Consider the following 23763-nt stretch of genomic DNA (forward strand, 5'->3'; position numbering starts at 1 on the left):
TTGATTAATGTCCAAACGAATTTCTTACGAGTGTAACAATGGACAGGAATTCAATCGATCTATTTATTAAACACGCACCAAAAAAAGAATTTGAATGAATAAATATCACTATTAACATTTAAATTAAATTAAATTTATTCATAATTGAAATTTCTTATAAATTAATTTAAGTTGAATTTTTTTATTTAATTTTTTATTTTCTTCTCTTCCACCACTCATCCTTCACATTTTCATATACCACGCATAACCCTGTTTTTCCTGCACAGATAAACACCAAACAGTTGAAAGAAACTTCAAGTAGCTAACATATTAAATGGATAAAATTTAGAAAAGTAAGACGGATAAAGAACAAATAAAATTTTAACAGTGAGATGCTAAATTAGAGTGTTCCGTTACAAGCCTTTTTAAAAAATAGTTTTGGTGCATAAAAAAAAATTCCTGGAGAATATTTTATTAAAATGAATATAAATTCTATTACTCGAGAATGTAGAATAATTGTTCAGTTGGGGATGAGATATTAATTAACCAAGAACAGGAAAAACCGCAACACAGTTTTTGCATAACGATTTATTGCTTTATTAGTCTTTGAAAAGTTTTCATTATCATAATTAACATGTTTAGTTGTATACTTCCCACGTTGTTGAAGAGTGACTACTACAAGCTTCCGGTATCCAAAAGGTAGGAAGACTCCATAATACCCTTCCCTCACGGAGAGTGTCTTCCTCCTCACCTTGCTTAAGAGGGACCATATCCTTCTTAATATCAACTTTGTCACGTATCTCACCGCATCTTGGATAATCTCATATCTTGTCTCACCTTGGAGATCACAGTGGATACATCGTATCTTACTACGATAATGCAATGAATAGGGATTGTTTTGTGAATGAGGAAAAAAATAAAAAATAATAAGACTTAACGAATTTTTTTCACCAATTCAACTAAGATAAAGTGAGGTTCATTGTTTAAGTTCATCGATTGTACACAAACAATATCCACCACTAAACCAAAAGTAACTTTTGGTGGCAATTATTGAGGCTTTTAATAGCAATATTGCTAAAACATTTACCGACCATTAAATCAGGATTATCTGGTTTATATTATTCAAGCTCCTCCTGTTTTCAGTCAGTGGTAAATAGACTCCAGTTACAACCATCTTTCCCCAGGGAAAGGAAGTACTCGATTCAAGTTTAGTATCATTGTGAACTGGTAAATAGACTTAAAAATCAGTTGCCCTCGAGACAAAAAATTTGACAGGTCTCCAAATGAGATTCAAGATTTCTTAAAAACTCCAGTTCCCTACCTCAAGCCCTTTCCAATTTCCTTGGTTCACTAAAATATAAATCCCACAATCTACTACAAAATTTGTATAAAATTGAGACAAATCCGCCAAACAATGATTGCTGACTCAACCATGCGGACCTCTAAATAAAACTTTAGAGAATTCTACTTATACATAAACTTAATTCAACTATCTAAAAATTTATTTTATTTTTTCTCTTTAATTTTTTCTCCTAGAAATCTGTATAAAAAAAATCGTCCAAGAAGAGTCTTATCTCTACATTCCCTGATCGAAACACTTAACTACTAGAAACTATCAATTCACAATTAACACAAACATCCCAGATAAGCAAAATGAAGAACAGAGAAAAGTGTTGCAATACTGAAAGGGAGGAAACTTTTTTTAACATTAACAGGTTCTTTTCTTGGAATTTATCTACAGCTGTACATAGTATTGAGAGCAATGTCGTTTGATATCGAGTACCGATACAAATTTATGAGACTGGTCAATGACGAAGCAATCATTATCATATTATTATAGTGCCAATCTTTAAAATGCTACTGGGAAGTCAGATCCCCAAAGGTGTTCTCCCCACTATAAGTAACATAAAGAAACCCATCCTCTTCTTTCTTCTCCTCATATATAGCAGACATAATTGCTCCTAAAAAAATTTAGAAACACAGAAAAGTTATAGGCTACTGCTACTACCCTCTATTAGAAGGCTAAAAACTCATATTGCAAAATTAAAAAAAAAAAAAAAAAATTGGAGAATATTATCTTACCTGTAGGTGGAAGCACGTTGTCTACAAAGATAAATATTGCCTTCTCTGCACTTAATTTAATCCTTTTGCGGATAACATAGACAAATTGTCCAACTGTCAGATCAGCGGGGACAAGGTACCTACAATTAATTAATTCATTTTAAAAAATTAAAACATAAGACATAAGACAGCTAGTGCCAGTTATACACCTAAGCAAATTTCAATATCAACTGGAAAGCATTTGACAATAGAAATATTACAGCAAATGATATCTAGTCCCCTCTATCACTTTGTTATCATCAGGCAGGAAATACAAAATTCATCACTTTGTTATCAAAACTCGTATAACATCAAATTCTTTTAAAAATAGATAACCAATTCAAATTCTGTTTATCAGATTCATAATTCAGGTATTATCACAAAATGAGAAATGCATATACAATAGAAGGAACAATTTTGGCTTTACCTACCCAAATTATGATGATCTGATAGTTATTCATACAACTCATAACTTACCAATATCAACAGATTTCTCAACTGTCGAACCAAAGCCACTACAATGCTTTAATCAATTTAGTACGTCAATAAGTACTTACAAAAAAGTAAGTTTGATCAATCCATCCATTGTTCATAAGTACTTAGCATGTAAAACTTCATATCAAAATTTAGAAAATTTAAACAAAATCAAGAGTATTATCAAATGCTTGAATTTTATTTTCTTTGAGTAGTATGTTAAAGATAATTTTTAAAGGGTAAAAGTTCTACTTTTGTGAGCATTTCTATTATCACACAATCCAACGTGGATCTTTCGAAGAGTTCATCAACTAGAACATATTTATTGGAGTAAGCTTCAAAACCTACAAACTTTATTACCTGTAATGAATGCAGCCATTTATAAAAAATAGAAAAAAATTCTGAAGATCCATAGATTTTTTCTATTAGGAAAAAAACCATGATTTCTCACCTTCCACTCTGCCTAGTGATCTCTACTTTAAAAATATGTGTGGTGTTGATTCTGATCTAATTTAAATATAGTACCAAACTTTGCTACATCATTTTCTTTTCCTTTAGAAGATAGAACATATGAGTAGAAACAAATAATGTAATGTTGCTAGATTATATATGGACAAAAATCTTACTTCTTCTTGTCAATACTTGGAATATCACTTCTTTCTGCTTTCTCCACAATCACCTGCAGACACATCAAGGGACAATTTAGTACGATAACTAGAGATATATCACTAATGTGCATATTCAAGAATCACACATACAGCAGGCAGCAAGTAGAGGCACAAGTGAACATGAATTTCCCTGCATTGACAGATATAATGAAAAATAACTAGTTGAAAGCAGCAGATAAAATAGCTTGAGGGCATAAGATACTCCATACGTGCATAACTGTTCTAAGTAACCTTTGGTTAAAGGCCACATATGCATTTTCAGAAGTAAAATTATTTGAATTCATTCTACAATTCAGTGGATTCAGTAATCGGTTATTTAATCTCCAATAACTTGGCATGCAATAAAAAATTAGTAAAAAATTGCAACACAAGATAACTTGGCATGCAACATGTTTCCAAAATGTTCTAAAAACCAAACTATATCAGACAGTCAGGAAGAAGTGGTCAAATCATGAACCTACCATGTCTCTTATCTGAAAATTATCCAATTCAATCACAAATTAACAGATTAAACTGATCAAACCATGACTTTGGGATCTCGATACTTGTTTTTTACGACATTTTTAGTCTTCCAACCAAACAGTACACCACCACCATGATGAACAACAGCACAAAACGAAATCCTGAATATCAAATCTGTAATTAACTAATTAAGCAACAGAACAACATGCATTTATCACTATTAACATGGAGATTTGCAAAATTATGACATGAAAGTGCCACTCAGCTATCTATGCTGCCAAGTTATGACATAAAAGACACACAGATCAAAGACAAAGTTTAAACATCATAACACATTTATAGGGTTGAAAAATAGTCAAAGCATTGATCCTGAAAGGCAAAAGTTAAACAGATAAAGGAACGATGCTTATTGTGCCACAAATATATGATTCACGTAGACAGCATCAGTAACAGATAGTTGCAGAGGGAAAATCGGAACTAGTTCTCACAGGGATACGGTCTGGGTATTTCTCCCTGATTCTAGCAGCCTCGGCTCTTCTCTTCTCTGCACATAAAATGAATCACTTATTTGTATATTATTATTCAACTTTCGACACGATTATATTTCACCAACAAATAACAATAAAAATCAAAATACATCATATACCAAGATCATGCTCTTGTTTGAAGTAGCTCTTTGTCGCCATTCTTCCTGGAATTACCATCAAACAAAAGCTAATCAAAACTAAGATGATACACCGTCCATTCTTCCGACAAAGGATAAATAATTCGTTAACGCTCAAAATAAATAAATTAAAAAAGAGAGTTATATAAATGAATAAATAAATAAGGGGGCATGATTTAGAGAAAGAAAAAAAAAACAAGATGAAGATTGAGAACGGACCTACACCTAAAAATTTAATTCAACAAAAAGGGTTTGCATCCGAACAATAATCTTCGCTAAATGATATGTAATTAAAAATAGCCCTAACTTTCAGACAACTATATTTATGGAATTTCCGATCATCAACTCTTACTTGAATTTAGGAAAAGAGAAAAACCTCTAATTGCAGACAATCTTTCCTTTAAAAAGCAGGGAAAGAGATTCAAAGCGGTTCCGACAATCAGCGAAGGAAATTTCTTGGCCGATTAAAATAATTTTTGAAACTCAAAAGTTAAAGGTTTGCGAATTGGATTGTATATGATTGAGAAAACTAAACCTCGTTAAGACGATCCAATAATAGAAGAAAATCAACGCTGCGGTTTCTTGCTAACAACTCCAACAAGGCGCTGTGTTTGCTTTGCTTCAACAAACTAAATATATCGCTTCTTCTTTGCTTTATCGTCTTTCTCAACTATTCCTATCGTCATTTCACTTTTTATATACCAAATAATATAAGGATTTTATATTCTCGTTTTATTTTTTTTCCTTCTAGTCTTTCTTATATTATTTAATGCTTTCTTTTTCGTTTTTTTCTTCTTTCTTTTTCGTAATCTCGTCTAGGTCTAAAGATGTTTACATTATTAACTAAATAAAAATTTCATTAAATATATTTTTAGTAGTTAAAAAAAAATATCAATCATGGTTCGAAATCTACTATATATTATATTTAAATTTTATCTGTACAAGTTAATTTTATAAAATTAAGTTAAATTTTAAATTTCTTTTAATATGTTATTATAATCTATTTAGTCAAATTTATTAAGAATATTATAATAATTATTAAAATATGATGTGAAAAATTAAAAGTCTTCAAATAACAAAGTAATATTAAAAATCAAAATAGGATTTTAAAATTGTCTTATTATCGATTATCTATAAATTTAATGAGATAGATTATTCAAACTCTTTCTCTTTATGATAGCTGGTTTGTTAGTAGATCTAATTACTTGAATGACATTTAAAGTTTCATTATATTTAACTTATTATTATATTATCTCATTTATTTGATGGATTTAGTAAAGAGATAGATTTGTCAATGAGAGAAGTTGTCTTTGCATTGATAATTTATACATAAACCCTATTTTTCTACTATACTCGTAAATAGCAATCATTGTAAAAAAGCAATTATTCATTAACCTAATTATTTTGTATACTTTATTATTAATTTAATTAATTATTGGTTTCTTTAAACAACAAATCACATGCATCTCACATAAGACATAAAATTTTATCTTTCATTAATAAATATTTAATTTCACACTCAATATCTTCAATTCTTATTGTTAAAAATATGTTGCGGCAATAAGAGATAGTCAAAATTATGAATTTATAATATATGTTAGTAAAATTAAGATAATTACAAGTTTAATTATATATTAATGTTATTTTGTTATAACATGTGACAATTATTAAAGATAAAAACATGTTTAATTACTTCAATTATTAGCCGAATTTTGAACAAAATTAACTAAATTAAAAAATTGTGCTAAAAACATTTTTTTCTCTCATTGAATTAAAAGTAAAATATGGCAATACTTAGTTTAAATAAAACTAACCAAATTTAAAAAATTTATAAAAAACAAAATACGTTTATTGTAATGAAGTGATTATATATATATATATAATAAAAATAAATTTGTAATTAATATAGAAATATTAAAATAATATTATTATTAATTGTAAGTGGATATAGAAAAGAAGTTAATTGTCAACCTATCAATGTCCTTTTCTATCTATTACATATTTTACTTCATATAAAGTCATTTAGAAGTCATACCTCTTATATCAAGATATATCATATTCATACAAGAGTTTTATAACACAATTTTAAAAGATCTTATTTTATTTTAAGAAAATTTTATCTCGCTATACACATTATTTTTAAGACTCTTTTGTAATTTTTCTCCAATAATAAAGTGTTTCGAGAATCACATTTTATAATGTTTTATTTGTACTTTTAATTTTTTTTATAATCTACAAAACTCATTTAATTATGTAATTAAATATTTTATTCTTATTACTAATTATTTTAAATAAAATCAAAGTCTTAAATTTAAAACCCTCATTATAATAAAAAATTCTTATAATATTTAAATGATAAATTTCAGTCACTCCCCATATTAGAAGTCTTGTTAGTGAATGTCTGATCTTCAAAAAAACAAAAATGTTTATTCTAAAGTTTCATCCTAAGAAATAAAAACACACTAAATATAAAAAAAACAAATATTATTTATTACATAAAACATCCCTAAATATTTATGTGTGGAATGTGCATCTAGATCTTAGTGATAAGGAAATTATTTATTATAATGGAGGTTCTTGATAACAGCCAGAAGAATACTGAAATCTTATCTTATCTTATGAGATTTTTTAATAATTAATTGTAACACATAAATGAATGGCATAAATTGAATATGAAAATATTAAAAATTGAGCAGCATTGGATTTATTTGCCCACTGCCACGGACCACCTCATCATCTATCATTATATGTGCTTATAATTGAATTTCTGATATTTTTTATTTAATTGAATTTAAATTAACATAATCTTAATTTAATTAAATGAGATTAGGTCAATTAGCTCATATAGTTTGAAATTATTTTTTTATGAAATTTGTAACTTTAAAATATCTTTTAATAGATTATAGAATGATTGTTTCAAAAAATATAGTATAGTATTTTATATTTAAATAATCAAATAATTTAATATTTTAAAAATATACATCCAATTAATAAAATAACAAAATAAATTAAATAGTAATTATATATTATTGTTATTAATAATATTAGTTAATATTTCATGTTTGAATAAATTGAATATAGATGAATATATATATATATATATATATATAATTCGTTAGAGAAAAAATGGATAAAATATTTATTTAGTCTAATAAATATTGGAAATTTGTTTAGTACTAATATATTTAATATAATATATTCTACTTTAGTGTGTTCAATTTTATACATATACTAAAATTTGTAATAATATTTATAAATTTATATCATACATTAATTCAGTAAAATTATAATTATTATAAACTTATAATACAATATTTATAATAAAAAGAATAAAACAAACTTTTAAATATATTTAAAAAATACAAACACAACGAAATATCGTATGTGTTTTCACTAATTAACAGTAAAAATATTTATAATATATTTTATTAATGTTATTAATATAATTATTAATATTATTATTAGTATTATTAATACTACGACAACACAGGTTTTTGTGTATCACATTTTTTATTTTTGTTATTAACATTTATTTATATTTATTATTATTATTATTATTATTATTATGTATTCTTTACATCTAACAACCACTAAGTGACAATAAAAGAAAACCGAAAAAAAAATTATTTTTGTTAACTCTTAGAATTACAAAATAATTAAAATAAAGTAAAAGTAATATAATAAAATAAATATAGAAGGATATTTATAAACTAATTTGAAGTAGGAAACATAAGATAAATAATTAATATTAATTGAAATATAAATAACATTAAAAATAAGATATAATGAAATTCAATAATAGATAATAAATTGTTATACATTTAGAAGTGTTTAATTTTATAAAAATAATGAAGGAAGACACAAATATCTTTTATTTTAAAATTAAAAAATAAAATCAGTTTAAATCAGAAAAGTAACATATTAATACTTCAACTCTTTCCACACCAAGTAACCATTATATTTTTCCAAATCTAATATAAAAAATAATTATTCAAATTAAATAATATCTTATCATTCAGTTTGTGTTATTCTATCTCTTATATTTCTCTTTAAATTATTTTGAAATCAAATATAAAAACTGATTATTCAAATTAATTAATATCTTATTATTTTGTTTGTGTTGATCTTTTATTACTTATATTTTTTTACTTACTTATATTAAAATCTGGAAAAAAATTAAATACAAAATTTAATCAAATTAAATAATATCTTACTATTTGTGTTAATCTTTTATTACTTATTTTTGTTTTTATTTTTAATTAAATAGGTTTAAATTAATTAAATAATTATATTTTTTTAATAAGACAATTTTAATATTATTTTTATCATAATAAATTAAATGTAATATTATTGAAGAACTTAAGATTTTAACAACCTACTACCCGCAACCTGCGCACCTGCAACCTTCAACCTACAATATGTAACCTACAACCTACAACCTGCAACATGCTACCTGTAACCTGCTACTTGTAACCTACTACCTGCAACCTGTAACCTACTACCTGCAACCTGTAACCTACTACCTGCAACCTGTAACCTGCAACCTGTAACCTGCAACCTGCTACATGCAACATGCTACTTGCTACCTACAACCTGCTACTACCTGTTACCTGTAACCTGCTACCTGCTATCTGCTACCTGCTACCTGTTACCTGCAACCTGTAACCTGTAACCTGCAACCTGCTACCTGAAACCTGAAACCTTCAACCTACAATTTGTAACCTACAACCTACAACCTGCAACCTGTAACCTGCTACTTGTAACCTGCAACCTTCAACCTACAATCTGTAACCTGTAACCTACAACCTACAACATGCAACCTGCAACATGTAACCTGCTACTTGTAACTTGCAACCTGTAACTTGTAACCTACAACCTGCAACCTGTAACCTGCTACTTGTAACCTACTACCTGCAACCTGTAACCTGCAACCTGTAACTTGCAACCTGTAACCTGCAACCTGCAACTTGCAACCTGCTACATGCAACATGCTACCTGCTACCTACAACCTTCTCCCTGCTACCTGCTACCTGCAACCTTCTACCTGCTACCTGTTATCAGCTATCTGTTATCTGCTACCTGCAACCTGCAACTTGTAACCGGTAACCTGCAACCTGCTACCTGAAACCTACAACCTACAATTTGTAACCTACAACCTGCAACCTGTAACCTGCTACTTGTAATATGCTCCATGCAACCTGTAACCTACAACCTACAACCTGTAACTTGCTCTTGTAACCTGTAACTGCAACCTGCAACCTACGACTTGCAACCTGTTACCTGCTACCTGCTACCTGCTACCTGCAACCTGCTACTTGTAACCTGCAACCTTCAACCTACAATTTGTAACCTGTAACCTACAATCTACAACCTGTAACCTGTAACCTGTAACTTGTAACCTGCTACCTGCAACCTGTAACCTGTAACCTACAACCTACAACCTGTAACCTACAACCTGCAACCTGTTACTTGTAACCTGCAACCTACAACGTGCAACCTGCTACCTGATACCTGCTACTTATAACCTGTAACCTGCAACTTGCAACCTGCTACGTGCTACTGCTTCCTGCAACCTGCAACCTGCTACTTGCTACCTGCAACCTGTAACATGTAACCTACAACCTACAACCTACAACCTGCAACCTACAACCTGTAACCTACAACCTGTAACCTGCTACCTGTAACCTGCTACTTGTAACATGTAACCTGCAACCTTCAACCTACAATTTGTAACCTGTAACCTACAACCTACAACTTGCAACCTGTAACCTGCTACCTGCAACCTGTAACCTGCTACCTGCAACCTGTAACCTATAACCTATAACCTACAACCTACAACCTGCAACCTACAACCTACAACCTGCAACCTACAACCTGTAACCTACAACCCGTAACCTGCAACTTGCAACTTGCAACCTGCTACCTGCAACCTGCAACCTGCAACCTGCTACCTACAACCTGCTACCTGCTACTTGCAACCTGCTACCTGCTACCTGCAACCTGCTACCTGCAACTTGTAACCTGTAACCTACAACCTGCAACCTACAGCCTACAACCTGCAACCTGTAACCTACAACCTGTAACCTGCTACCTGTAACATGCTACTTGTAACATGTAACCTGCAACCTGCAACCTGCAACTTGCAACCTGTTACTTGCTACCTGCTACCTGCAACCGCTATCTGCTACATGCAACCTACTACCTGACACATGCTACCTTCTACCTGACACATCCAACTTGTTACCTGCAACCTCCTACCTGTGACCTACAACCTCCTACCTGCTACCTGCAACCATACACATGATACCTGCAACCTGTTATCTCCTACATGCAACATGCTACATGCAACCTGCTACTTACAACCTGCTACTTACAACCTGCTACCTACAACCTACTACCTACAATCTACCTGTTACAATCTACCTACCTGCTACAATCTACCTGCAACCTGCTACCTGACACATCTAACTTGTTACCTGCAACCTCCTACTTGTGACCTACAACCTGCTACCTGCAACATCCTACCTGCTACCTGCTACTTGCAACCTTCTACCTGTAACCTCCAACCTCCAACTTGTTACCTGCAACCAACCTCCTACATGTTACTTGCAACCTCCTACCTGTTACCTGCAACCTTTACCTCCTACCTGTTACCCACAACCATTTACGTGTTAGCTGCTACCATATACCTACTATCTACTACCTGCTACCAGCTACGGTTACCTGTAACCAGCAACTTGCTACCTGCAACATGCTAGCTGCTACTTGCAACCTACAACCTACCTGCTAATTGCTACCTTCTACATGCAATTTGCTACTTGCTACCTGCTACATGCAACATCTCCACTCTTTTATAATAAAGTGGTACACGTCTCTCAAACCATTTATTTCAAATTTAATTTTCAAACTCATTTTAAAAAAAAAATCAATTTAAGTCACATTTCCAATTTTACCATTTTAAAACAAATCAAATTTATAATATTTTAATATTATAAAGGATAAATTTAGAAACAAAATGTGTACACCAAATGACAGTTATAAAGGAAAATCCCTTTATATATAGGTATAGATTAAAAAAACTATTTATTTAATAAAGAAGAATACCCGTTTAAAACAGAAAAGTAATTCATCTCTTCAATCTCCTAACTGCTTATTTAATAAAGAAGAATATTCGTTTAAAACAGAAAATTAATCAATCTCTTCTCTCTACTGCTAGTTAGGTGACAACAAAATAAAATTAACCTAACAATTTCTCAACTCTCCTATAAGTGAGAAGAAATAAAAATAAAATTAAAAAATTAAAAAACTGTTTTATTAATTTCTAAAATTATAAGATGTCCAAATAACCAAAATAAATTAATAAAATAAAATATTAAACAAGAATGAAATAGAAAAAAAATTTAGAACTGGAAAATTCCTTTTATATATACTAGCGGGAACACCGGCACTCACGTGCCTGTGTATCCGCATTTTTCATTTTTACTATTTATATATTCATATAATTTTAATAAATATTAAATTATATGAGAAAATATGTAAATGATCTAAATGCACAACTGATAATAGTCTTATTAAGATTTTATATTAATTTTTTATATTTTCATTTTATTGTTTTTGAATATTAAATTTTGATTTAACTTGGGTGTAATGTCGAACTTTGTAAGGTTATCAAGATTAAAATTAAGGTTTAAAAAAAATAGACCAGCAAACAATGTCAAAACATAATGCAAATGGTTGTATGTTGGAAGTTGTAAAATCTATCACCATATCAATTGAATCCACGTCTTCCAATGCAAAGAAGTTGAAAAAAATAAAATAATAAACTAAATACAAATTACCAAACTTCCAACTTATGTAATATCTAATAGATCAAAACATTAGTAGACATAAAAACTTTGCCTGCAAAGCTGGGCTTAGGATTCATACAAAAATAAAAAAAAAATTAAGAAAGCAATAAAAACAAAAATGTTCAAATCCTATAACAATGAGACGCGTCTCTACTTCGAACGTTTTGGGAAGTGTGAGAAGGAGGAAGCAATGGTGGTTGTTGTTGTACAATGGTGATTGAGGAGGGACTAAGACGGGTGAGAGTAGGAGAAGAACATGGAGCGTGAAGGAAGAGGGTTCAAAATGTGTCAAAATTTATGAACATTTTTTTTTTCTTTGGATGAAACTGGTGAAAACTACTCCTTATAAGGAAGTGAATATAATTGGTGAAAACTACTTTTTTCGTAAGAAAGTAGATGTAAATGGTGACAGTGAAAACTACTGAAGAAAGTGGTAACCGCTCATTAATAATAAAATTGTTCACTGTTTGGCCACTAGTCACATTTCCTAATATTTATTTCTCTCTCATAAAAGAGACACTCCCTCTCATTATGCAATTAATTTTCAAAATAAATTATTTCTTTCAATTCAAAATGGTTGCTCCATTTAATAAATGACATCATAATACAATAATAAAATTAAATATTAATATAACGATAGGAAAAAAAATTAAGAACAGTTAAGAGAAGAATCCTATTTATATATAGGTATAGATAAATTATTTATATTAATAGTATTATTAATAATTTTAATATTATCCACAGATAGATCCGTGAATAAATTTACCTGCTAGGAGACCCTGATACCTTTGAGCAGGTCGATTTTTTACTCTGCATCATCGCCACTAACAAGTCTTCACATAACAATACCTCTCCTACTGACCCTAGTCCTAGCCTTCATGTTTTGCTATGTGTTTTTTTTTTCTTTAACCCTTATAATGTTTCTACAATGTCCTCCACAATGTTTCCTTCCCTCCTTCCATATTTTTCAATAATATTTGGATTTTAAATTTATAAAATAAATATATAATAATTAATAACATTAATTTTTACATAAACACATGAATTTTGATTAAATACATCCACGTACAAATTTAACCAAACCCTTAACAAAATTTGAAAAAAAAACTAATAAAATTAAATTTATTATATTAAAACCAATAAAAAAATATTTCAATACTTATTATATTAACAAATATCTTACCCTTAAAATATTAGGAGTTGAATCTGACTTAATTAAAAACCTTTAACTATTTATATTTGGATTAGAATATATTAGGTTAAATATGAGGAGAATTATCCAATTTAATAAACATCTCTATATCACTTTTCAGAAATATAAAAGGCTAATTCTGGCTGTTAATGGCATTGGTGAGTTTGAAGGGAAAGTGTGAGAGAAAGGATCCGAGTTGGAATAATAATGGCATATTCTGTTACAGCTTTCCTTTTTCTTCTTTATCTGGGTTGCCATTTATCTGTATTTGCCAGCTCATTAAAAGTAAATAATTTTGTATGGTAAATAACTAATTTTTGTTAATAATAATATATTCTACGTAAAAAATATAAAGTTTCAGTATACACATTTTTTTACCCTATTTTATCTTTATAGCAGAGAAACCAATATTTTTGTTTATTATTTTATTTTTCTTGTTCTACTTTTTCTATTAATTACACCCTTAACCCCTTATAGCAACTCTAATAACATTTTTATATAAGTTTTTAGAGTTAATTAACATACTTATTTTAGTATTAAAACAACCTATTTTAACACAGTTGCTTAGTAAGTTTTTAATAATAAATATTTTTAATTGAATTCATTTATATACATCATCACGTAATAAAATAATAATAATAATATAAAACTCTTATAATAATGTGATTTACTTACAAAAACTTATCTTGTAAAACCATTTTCAATGAAAATGGCTTATATGAATATTTTATTAATTAAAATAATATGTTAATGTAGTTTATAAATACAAGTTTCCCAGTGTTTCATGAACAACTCTCTTTATTTTTAGAATTTAAAAAAATTACAAAATTTATATTAAAATGTTTTTATTAATGGAAAATATGATGTAGGATGCTTTAAGTGTTATTAGACTCCCATCACACTCTAGATATAATTAACCTCAAATTTTAAGTAGATTAAGTAACTATTTTTACACATACAATGTCCTAATTTGCATAAACTTTATACAAATCTAAAAGCTTTTCCAGCAATTATACAATTCACCAGAGCCTCTGGGTTTTTGTTTTAGTCAATATTTAGGCAAACATCACTTGAAGTGGAAGAATCTGTAGGAGTGTCAATCTCCGGTGAAGATGGAACAGTGTGAAAAAAACTGTTTTGCTTATGCATTAAACGCCAATCTTCAATGTAGGTTCCTCGGCAGAAATTGACGCGGGGAAATGCTCTCTTTTCTATCATTTCTATAATCTTCTTGGTCTTGCCAAAAATGTAAACTGCATTTCTTACAGTATCCTCTCTCTCTTCAATGGTGCTATTCAAACACTTGTCGGATATAACAAAGGGTAAGTTGGTGAGACATGCACCCACTATATCAGAAATCATCGCTGTAAGTGCTTCAAAGAGCCTCTCACTCCTATTGTCTCTTAATAGTTCTTGATTTAAGAGAGCAGTTTTGCATATTCTGTACATAGTGTGAGATGCAGATACTTTGTTGGGCCATAGTGAAGGACTCGTCTTAATGCATACGTGCCTATATTTGCCTTTAAATTTCTCATACCTGGTTTTTGCAGCATCGGCTAGCTGCTCAAGTGTCTCTTTGGGGCTCTTATCTTGAAGTGAGAGCTCACGAAGATCCACATCTAGCCACTTATTATATAGATCAACTCCAAGCCAAACAATTTCTGCTGCCGATCTGAGTTTATACAATTCTCTTTCTTTGTCCAGGTTATTTTCTATGAACTTGACAAAGGGGAGTGCTTCATTTACTGTGCTTATCAATTTTTTGACTGAATCCCTGCTGATGTGTGGCAGGGCCACTGCAATGCTACCTAGTGTCACCAGAGGAAGTGACCAACTATATGCTGCTTCTCCACAGTGCAAAGAACGAACTTGTTCACTATCAAATGTTCTCACTCCCTTGAATCCTTGCAACAAAGAACATTTCTTCTCCAATAACTCAATGAGAAGTTTTGGCTCCTTTTTTTCTCCTACTTTAACCCAATGAATAGTGGCATCACGATTCTGTTTCAGCATCACCTCAACTAACTCTTCCTCACCTTCAAGATACAAAACAAAACGTCTAAGATCCAGCTTCGGAGCAGACTTTGATCCTGTTCCCGAGCTAACGCTCGAGACAGTAGACATAAATTTGGATTGCAATTTCTTGCAATGATCACAACATGTCAAGATCAAGCACATGAAGGATATTGAAACGTACTGGGTGGCTTTACTCATTAGCACAATCCCCACCTGAAGTTTGATACAGAAAGACAGTACAAGAGTTTTTGCATCATGAGCCAGCTTTCTGTTCTGCCTGTTATGAATTCGAAAGCCTAGAGGGCTTTCTTTAATTGAGATTAGCTTGGTAGTCCAGTACCCTTCAACATGTAACCTTCTCTTGCAGGTCATATTCCTCACATTTGGGCACTTATAGGATATGGCAATGAACCATCTAAAAGCAGGAGCAATAGTACCCACCACCACTGCAGCAACCTGAACTATGAGAATTAAGATGGTGGACCACTTGTAATCACAGTCACCAGAGCAAAAATCAAACGACCACGGCATCAAGTAAGATCGAAGCAGGGCCTCTACTAATGCCATGGTACTTAGAAGACAAAAGGCACCAGAAGCAGTACAAGACACTGACCTTCCAAGAACAAATTGAGGGCTGCTTGTGTGGGTCATCATCCAAATTTTCATCAGTTGATCTCTGAGTTCGTTGACGATTTGATTCCTCTCGTCCACAGCAAACACTTTTGAGCACTCCTTAAGTGCCTCTTTGTTCATCTTAAGTTTCAGCTCGAAATAGTGCTTAATCTTTGGAATACTTACGGCTGACGAGGTCATGGTCATCAACAAAATTACCATGAGGAGCATGATGACAGCATGTTCCACCCAGAACATATAGATGACACCGGTCACAAACTGGATGCAGATGTTCACAATCATGGTAACCACAAGGATGGCCATGGCCACGAGGTTCATCATGGTGTCTTTGTTCTCGGTGATCCCAAGAGTCGGCATGGAATTGGCCATTATTGTGCAGATCATGGCGCTGCTGCTGAGTTTTGATAGCTGATCCTGGCGGTGTGGCATAGGGGTGTTGAGATCCACTGATAACTTCACTGCTACAGCTATTATGGCCAAGGAAGTGGCGTTTAAACAGAAGAATTTGCAAGGAAACCAAAATTTGCGGCCTCGAATTCCGTGTATGAGATCTGCAGCCATTGCTACGAGACAGGCAAGAGATGCTGCTGCTATGTATATGCCAATCCATGGCATCGGTTTGCTGAACTTGGTGTCATCCATGGATCCATTGCTGTCACAGCCGATTATTGTCATCTATCTTTCAGGGGTAAGATGATGCTTCTGTTGTGGGTTAGATCGTACTACTGCAGAGTTATGTTATGCTGTATATCGACCATAAGCATCTATCTAAGGTTGTTTCTGGGTTCACAACAGTGCTGTGTTCTTCTCCACACAGTCTGGATTACTAAGGAGACAAAATTTGACCATTTTAATGGAATTTGAAAATTTTGGATATAAAATAGTAAAAGCGATCTCGCGTTAATAGGTACCATGACTACAAAAAAGTTAGGTGGCTAAAAGTCGTGAATGAAATAAAGTTGACGTAGATGCTTAGGCAATTGAGAAGTATTCTAGGGCGTTGATTCATGGCGTCAAATAATGTTATTGGAGGTTTGTTTTCAATGTTGGTTTGGTTTCCTTTTCCAACTTGTCTGCTGCAAGAATGAGTCTTCCCTTCTATGATGATGCCATTAAACAATTATACATCTCAAAATATTGCACATTAGGGTAACAATAAAAGAAGTAAATAAGAAGAAAAGTGAAAGTGATATTATAGGTTAGTTTTTTTTCTGTCATGCTTGTCAAATGAAGATTCTACAAACTAGAAGATAACTAATCTTCTGAATCATACACGTCTATATCAAACACGTCTTTCATATTTGGTATTTTTCTTATTTTATATTTTTAAATCATAACATTTCAATATGATAACTTATCTTAATACTTCACTAACATACAAAATCCACAATAAACTATGATTATTAATGTTAAAAAAAAAAACGGAAAACCGAAAAAAAATACTTAAACCGATTGAATAATGGTAATGAAAAATAATAGAGAAAAACTGTCGTATTCACACACAAAATAATTGCACACACTGTATTTTAAGAAAAATTACACACCATACGTATATTTTATTTAAAAATATACAAAATGAAAATTAATATAAACATTAAACTTTAATAATTTCAAAATTTGAAAAGATAATTGTTTAATAATTAAAACTAACATTTGTATATTTGATAAGGATTAAAAACATAGTAATTTTAAATTTAATAGAAATAAAATAAAAAATAAGTATTGGAAACAAAACTAAAACTCGCAAATCTATCATTTTAATTTATAAAACATGAAAATTTGTATATATACAGCCGTCTAAAATTCTCCGTGAGGGTTGCGTCAGGTTTGTAGTGAACAGAAAATCCCAAATTTCTTTGACATTCAGAAAAGTTCAAATTTGATTCTCTTTGGCAGGGCAATCGAAAATGGGAGGTCACGGAGGTCTAAATATTCTCCCTCAGAAGCGTTGGAACGTTTACAATTACGAGAACAGAGAGAAGGTTCGCCGCGACGAGGAACAAGCCGCCAGGGAGGAACAGCTCAAGCGCGACCAGGCTCGGAAGCGCGACGCCGAGTTCCGTCTCGAGCGTCTCCGCACCGCTCGAGGTTTGGAACCGAAGCTTCCCCCTACCGAACCCGAACCCGAACCCAAACTCGAGCCCGAGCCTTCTTCCGACGCTGGCCACATCAACCTCTTCGAAGGGATCAAGATTTTTGACCCAATTCAGGAGCCTCAGAATGAGGGTCCCCCTGCCAAGAAGAAGAAAAGGGAGGAGGGAGGGCCCAAGCCCGCCGTTGTTGTGGGCCCGGAGGATGAGAAGTATAGGCTTGGTTACGGGCTTGCAGGAAAGGGGGTTAAGTTGCCGTGGTATCTTCGGAAACCTAATGATGATGATGCTGTGAAGGATGAAAGTGGTGACGGCGATAGGAGAGAGAATAAGGGTGAGAAGAAGAGGAAGACGATGGAGGAATTGAGGGAGGAGAGAATGAAAAGGGAGAGAAGAGAGAAGGACCGGGAGAGGGCTTTGAGACACGAGAAGATGCAGAGTCACAGAGATGTTTTTGGCAGTAGGAGGAGGGTCTCCAGATGAACATAATATTCTGGGTTTTCTTTTTCTGTTTTTCTTTAAGAGTTTCCCCATCATTACCATACAATATCTGAAGTTTATTGTAGTTTAGAGTCTGAGATGGAGCATGTAGTTTTGTAAGGGAAGATAGGTTAATATAGTTAATCAAAGTGGTTTGGTTTTCTTTCATGAGCTTATAGATACCTATGCTTCCAGAATGTGTCTATGCTTCTATGCTTTTCATTTCAATTGTATTTATGGAGATGATGAAGATAATTCTCCAGAATGTGAGAAGATACTCTTACAGATTCTGGTTTGTTTCTCAATCTGCAAGTTTAATGCTTTTGCATCATTTAATTTCTTTTTTCTTCAAATTTCATTTTACTATTTATTTTGTCTTAATGAATTTTGCTGCTTTCTTTAAGTTCGTGAAAAAAGAATTTGATGCAGCATGTCTGCTTGCTTCCAATGGCATCCTTCACCCTGTTTTCCTGCATTCTTAAGCACAAATTCTGACCACAAGGTTGTCAAAATCTCTAGATAGAGAAAACAAGCTAACACACTATCAAACTTTTTTTCGAGTGAGAAAACTCATAAAACTTTAGTAAAATTCAAACTCACAGCTGATAAAAAAAAAAAAAAATTCAAACTCACAAGTCAAGAAGCGGACTAACGAGTTTGAAATTAAAATTAAATGTAAATTTTATCGGATTCTTATCTCACACAATGACAATGTTTTATAATGACTAAGATGATATGAAGAAATTAACTCCATTTTTAATTGTTCATATTAAGGACTTATGCTTTTATGATTTTATATATAATTTAGTCATCTATATCGTTTAATCTTATTTAGCACTAATGAACCATCATGCTTTGTTAATATGATTTGTTGCTTTTCTTTATTATGAAGTGAAAATATCGAATTATTGTCTTGTTAAGATCATCATGTTGTACATAAGGTATATATTTTAATAGATTTTTTTTAAATTAAGTAAACTCTTAAGTTTACAATTGGAATCCAAGGGTTGAGTTTACAAAAGCTCCACTAGTTTAGAATTAAGTTCGATAACCTTACTAACAAAAATTTTCTGCAGTTTTATGTTTTATTTATGTCTCCTCTGTGGTCACATCTCTGGTTTCCATTGTACACCACGTTGTATCGTGGTGCATTAAGTCACTGTTGCTGTAGTCCACTACTCCCAGAAAAAAATCCAGCAAGCTGTCACTGTTGTTTTCAAATTACCCTTGTCTTTCCAGGTAAATTTTCTGGCAACCATCTAGCAGCTTTTTCACAGCCTATCTTGTGACTTTCCAGCAACTTCTGGCAATATACAACTGACTTGGTGGTGGCTCTTTGGTGGCTTTCCATTGAACACTAGCAATTTCCAGTTGAGTCAATCTCTAACCGCATCAAATCGGTCAATTTCCTGCTGTGTTAGGGGTGTGCAAAAAAACAGTTCGAACTGAACTGGTTTAGAACCTAACCGGTTATGAAAAATATTAATTTAGTTTAAAAAATAGATTCAGTGCAGAGCGGACTGTTTATTTAGTGCACTGTTTTGCCATCCAATATTCTTTTATTGTTTCCTACCAGACTGCCATATCATGAACGCGCACAACATTGTAAGACACAAGGGCAGTGAAGGCCATCTTGTAATTTGTCTTCTCTGCTCCTTAATCCCTATATCCCAAATCACCCATAAACCTTTTCTTTTCCTCTGCATAAAAGAGACTCTTGTATGCATTCATCCACCACTACCTTTTTTCTCTACTTTTTCTGCCTTCAATTTGAAATATGATAATCAACTTTTCTCAGCTGTTCTATCTTGTTTCAACAGGTAATTGCGGCTTTATATGATGATACTACTTTATGCATTTTTGGTTCAGATCATGTGCCGAAAATGTATACGTTTGAGTTATTTGAAATTGAAGGAAAATCGATCAATCTATACATCCAAGGATATGGGTGCAAGTGTAAGAACTAAGGTTGAAAAGATGAAAAAGAAATATGATAGGTATTGGGGAAATCCTGATAAACTAAACATGCTCCTCATGATTGCTCTTGTCTTACATTCGAGATACAAATTGCAATTCACTCAGGCTCATTACTCCAAGTTTTGGTGGTGAAGTGGCATCTAATTTGAAAAATAAAGTGGGATCTAGTTTGAGATTACATTTTGAAGAGTAATGGTGGCAGTAATATGTTTGAAGCTAACTCACGATAGGTTCGACTTAGTGAAGGAGGTAGTGATGATCATCATCGCTATAACCAAGTTTTTTAAATTGATTAGGTCTAAAAAAATCTGAATTAAGTAAGTACTTGGGTGAAGCCTTAGAAAAGATTGAAGGAGATTTGGATACTTTGAATTGGTGAAAACTAAATTCAGGTCGATTTCTAGTTCTTGCAAACATGGCATGATGGCAGAGATGTGCTTGCAGTTCTCGTACACCACAAATGGTAGAAACACTTGTTTGCAGGCAAGATTCTTAAAGGGACACACCCTCACCATTGTCCTCAAATGAAAATGAGGATTTTGAGGAGCACGATAGATTTGAACAAGGTAACAATATTTATTTTATACTATATTTTTGTAGCATGCTTACTATAATATGACTGATAAGTAACATTGTTTTTGTAATTTTGCTGTCACCAATTCCCTCACAAGACTTTACTTATTCAGCATCTTCTGTTACACTAAATGATGACTGAAAATGTAGATTGCTTCTTTCTTGTTGAGACTTTGAATTAGGATTATTATGTATTTAGTGATTTGGACTTTGTATTCTTGATTTCGTTTCTGGTTATTAACTTGTTACTTTTCTTCATGCTTGGATTCCATTTTATGATACTTGTATGGAACTACAGACCAGGATTGTAATCTATGCTAGAAACTGCTAATCAGATAAAAATTCTACAGAATTTTGCAGCAATGAGACTTTGGCAGCACCCTTCAGACTAAGCAGCAATGAAACTTTGGCAGTAAAAATCATACCCCCATCAACCGTAGCACAAGAAAACAACAGGTAAAGCAATTATGTTGTATAGCTATTCAAGTATCAATGAATGCCAAAAACATTGAATTAGAGTAGAAGAATTTTCTGGTTTTATTTCTGTTGTAGATAGAAAAAGATTAATTAAAATAAATGCACGTCTATTGTGCCTAACTGCAGAATGCATCATAGATATCAAGGAATTAAAGCGTGTCATTCAAAAGCTTTATTTGTATTAATTATTTATTATGTCACAAAATATTTATTATATGCCGCAAAAGCACTTGCTCGGCCACCACATAATGAAAGTATATGCAAATCTCTATATGGTTTGGACTTTGAGCTTTTAGTGATTATTTCTTTTAAAACAGAGAGAGGATGTAATACTTTGAATTTTATGTTGCAATGTATACCAAAGATTCTTGACTCTTTCGCAACAAGACCGTACTGTTAATGGTGCTTATTGATCTTGAACACTCAATCATATAGAACTGGTTTGAAATCGGTTTTCAAACTGGTACGGTTCTTGAAACCAGTTCAGAACTGGTTTCATTTTTTAACCTGGATTTTAAACCGGTTCAGTTTTTGGAATCTGTTTACAGACCAGTTTGGTCTCTTAAAACGGTTCTAAAACCAGATTGGTTTTCTAAACTAGTTATAAAAACAGTTTGGTTCTTTATCTATATACAACCGGTTTAATAGGGTGAAAAAAGCTGTTGAGAACGGGGACATTATTCGGGTAGATCAATTTAAATTCTTGATCTTTTTAATCCTAATAATTTATTCGTTTTAAAAGTTTCTAATTATGCATTGCTTACATATAAGAACGAATTTTACAAATCTTGGATTTCTTGATTATCAAAAAACTTGAAGTTTGATTACATTAAATTTGGCAATATTCTGTGTTGCAGACACTGGAGCAAGAGGAGCGCTGGGATGGAGGCCCTGGAATACAAATGGCAAATATGCAACCAAATTTCTTCCCTTCCCCCATTTCCAGAAGTGAAATTTGTTGTTTGAATGTTTGGCAAATTCGGTCGAGCTTTTGTTCCTGGTTTAAAGTCCTTCCTGTCCCGTCATGTCATCAAAATTAAGTTGTTTAACCAATAATGAAATACTTTATTTATTATTTGGAGTTTCTTAAGCACGTACCAGCTGAATCCAATGCTGAGCCAAGTTTTAATCACCTTGTTTGTTGAGTAATCTGTTGCTTCGAAGGCTTTCTTTTTTTCCTTACACTCCCATAATTTTAAAATGATCATTTTACCCTTCATAAAGGTGACATCTGGATTATTGGATGTGGAAATCTTTCCTAATAAGCTTTCCATAGTATTAGAATATGATTTCTGAAACCAGAACAATTTGGAACCAGATATCTAAAACAAGTTTTCTAAGAACATATAAAATGTATTCTGGAATGAAAATTTCGTAACTCATGAAATACATTCTTTTTTCAAAATAAAATTTTACAAACTTTTTCAAAATGATATAATATCTTCTAGAATGTGCTTTTCATAATGAATTTTCACATTAACTGTTTTCTAGAAAGTGTTGCCTGCAACCTTGACGATCATGCGACTTTTTCTTAATCATCCCCACAATTTCTTGACAGAATTCCATAATTTTTTAAATTATTCTTTTTTAAACATAATGCATGAAATACATCATAAAACAAGATTTCAAGAACGTGATATTTGGAATTAACTTTCCTAAACATGAAATGTGTGTTTTAGAAAAGCTTTACAGACCGAGCTTTTTTTCCTTCTTCCTCTGCAGCGAGTTTCTTTAACTGAATCATTTCTAGTTTCATTTCTTTCATATATTTTTCCTCCTTCACGTTTTTCTCTATCAATATATCTTTCACAACCATGCATCTATAAATCAAACTTGTACAATTATGATATTTAGAAGACTCAATTTGTACAATTAAAAACTTGAGTAGTTAAAACTTCACAATTATAATATTTGGAGGATTAAAAATATAATTAAGTAAAATATTCATGGTCAATCAAGTATAAATTATTATTATTATGGTTTTTAATGAAATGATTATAAAAAAATATAATGAAAATTAACAAACTTATTATATATAAATAAAAAATTGTAATGAAATGACAATATAAAAATAATTTATGTATGTCATATTTGGAGTATTATTTCCTCTTTTTAAACTGGTAGTATGAAT

At 31.6% G+C, this 23763-nt stretch overlaps 3 protein-coding genes and 1 long non-coding RNA gene across 5 annotated transcripts; 2 read left to right on the top strand and 2 right to left on the bottom strand.

Annotated features, from left to right (window-relative positions):
• Positions 1-1652: 1652 nt before the first annotated feature.
• On the bottom strand, positions 1653-5081 carry LOC137808063 (autophagy-related protein 8f). 2 transcript variants are annotated; one of them, XM_068608969.1, is made up of 6 exons: positions 4883-5081; positions 4330-4374; positions 4172-4227; positions 3180-3232; positions 2062-2180; positions 1653-1940 (listed from the first exon to the last, which is right to left on the bottom strand). In XM_068608969.1, the coding sequence occupies exons 2-6, from the start codon at positions 4367-4369 to the stop codon at positions 1837-1839; spliced, it is 372 nt and encodes a 123-aa protein (XP_068465070.1). In that variant the 5' UTR covers positions 4370-4374; positions 4883-5081; the 3' UTR covers positions 1653-1836. The 2 variants fall into 2 exon arrangements, with proteins under 2 accessions (XP_068465070.1, XP_068465072.1); XM_068608971.1 differs by having other exon boundaries at positions 4724-4954.
• Positions 5082-14299: 9218 nt separating this feature from the next.
• LOC137808064 (uncharacterized) lies at positions 14300-17125 on the bottom strand. The gene has a single exon (XM_068608972.1). The coding sequence runs from the start codon at positions 16708-16710 to the stop codon at positions 14431-14433; it is 2280 nt and encodes a 759-aa protein (XP_068465073.1). The 5' UTR covers positions 16711-17125; the 3' UTR covers positions 14300-14430.
• A 675-nt stretch (positions 17126-17800) lies between these two features.
• LOC137808065 (uncharacterized) lies at positions 17801-18911 on the top strand. Its single transcript, XM_068608973.1, has one exon. The coding sequence runs from the start codon at positions 17943-17945 to the stop codon at positions 18606-18608; it is 666 nt and encodes a 221-aa protein (XP_068465074.1). The 5' UTR covers positions 17801-17942; the 3' UTR covers positions 18609-18911.
• A 316-nt stretch (positions 18912-19227) lies between these two features.
• On the top strand, positions 19228-22871 carry LOC137808066 (uncharacterized). The gene is made up of 3 exons (XR_011080648.1): positions 19228-21148; positions 21506-21611; positions 22490-22871. It is a non-coding gene; the product is annotated as an uncharacterized lncRNA (long non-coding RNA).
• Positions 22872-23763: the final 892 nt, after the last annotated feature.

The sequence above is a fragment of the Phaseolus vulgaris genome, chromosome 3 (genome assembly GCF_000499845.2).
Source record: "Phaseolus vulgaris cultivar G19833 chromosome 3, P. vulgaris v2.0, whole genome shotgun sequence".
NCBI classification, from domain to species: Eukaryota; Viridiplantae; Streptophyta; class Magnoliopsida; order Fabales; family Fabaceae; genus Phaseolus; species Phaseolus vulgaris.

What these genes read in the sequence shown, in the direction of transcription:
- LOC137808065 (XM_068608973.1), top strand. Translation starts at nt 17,943, where the DNA reads ATGGGAGGTCACGGAGGTCTAAATATTCTCCCTCAGAAGCGTTGGAAC.
- LOC137808063 (XM_068608969.1), bottom strand. Translation starts at nt 4,369, where the DNA reads ATGGCGACAAAGAGCTACTTCAAACAAGAGCATGATCTTG. An exon ending in AATACCCAGACCGTATCCCT is followed by an intron (nt 3,233 to 4,171) that starts GTGAGAACTAGT and finishes ATGTGTCTGCAG; the next exon opens with GTGATTGTGGAGAAAGCAGA. An exon ending in CAACGTGCTTCCACCTACAG is followed by an intron (nt 1,941 to 2,061) that starts GTAAGATAATAT and finishes AAATTTTTTTAG; the next exon opens with GAGCAATTATGTCTGCTATA.
- LOC137808064 (XM_068608972.1), bottom strand. Translation starts at nt 16,710, where the DNA reads ATGACAATAATCGGCTGTGACAGCAATGGATCCATGGATGACACCAAG.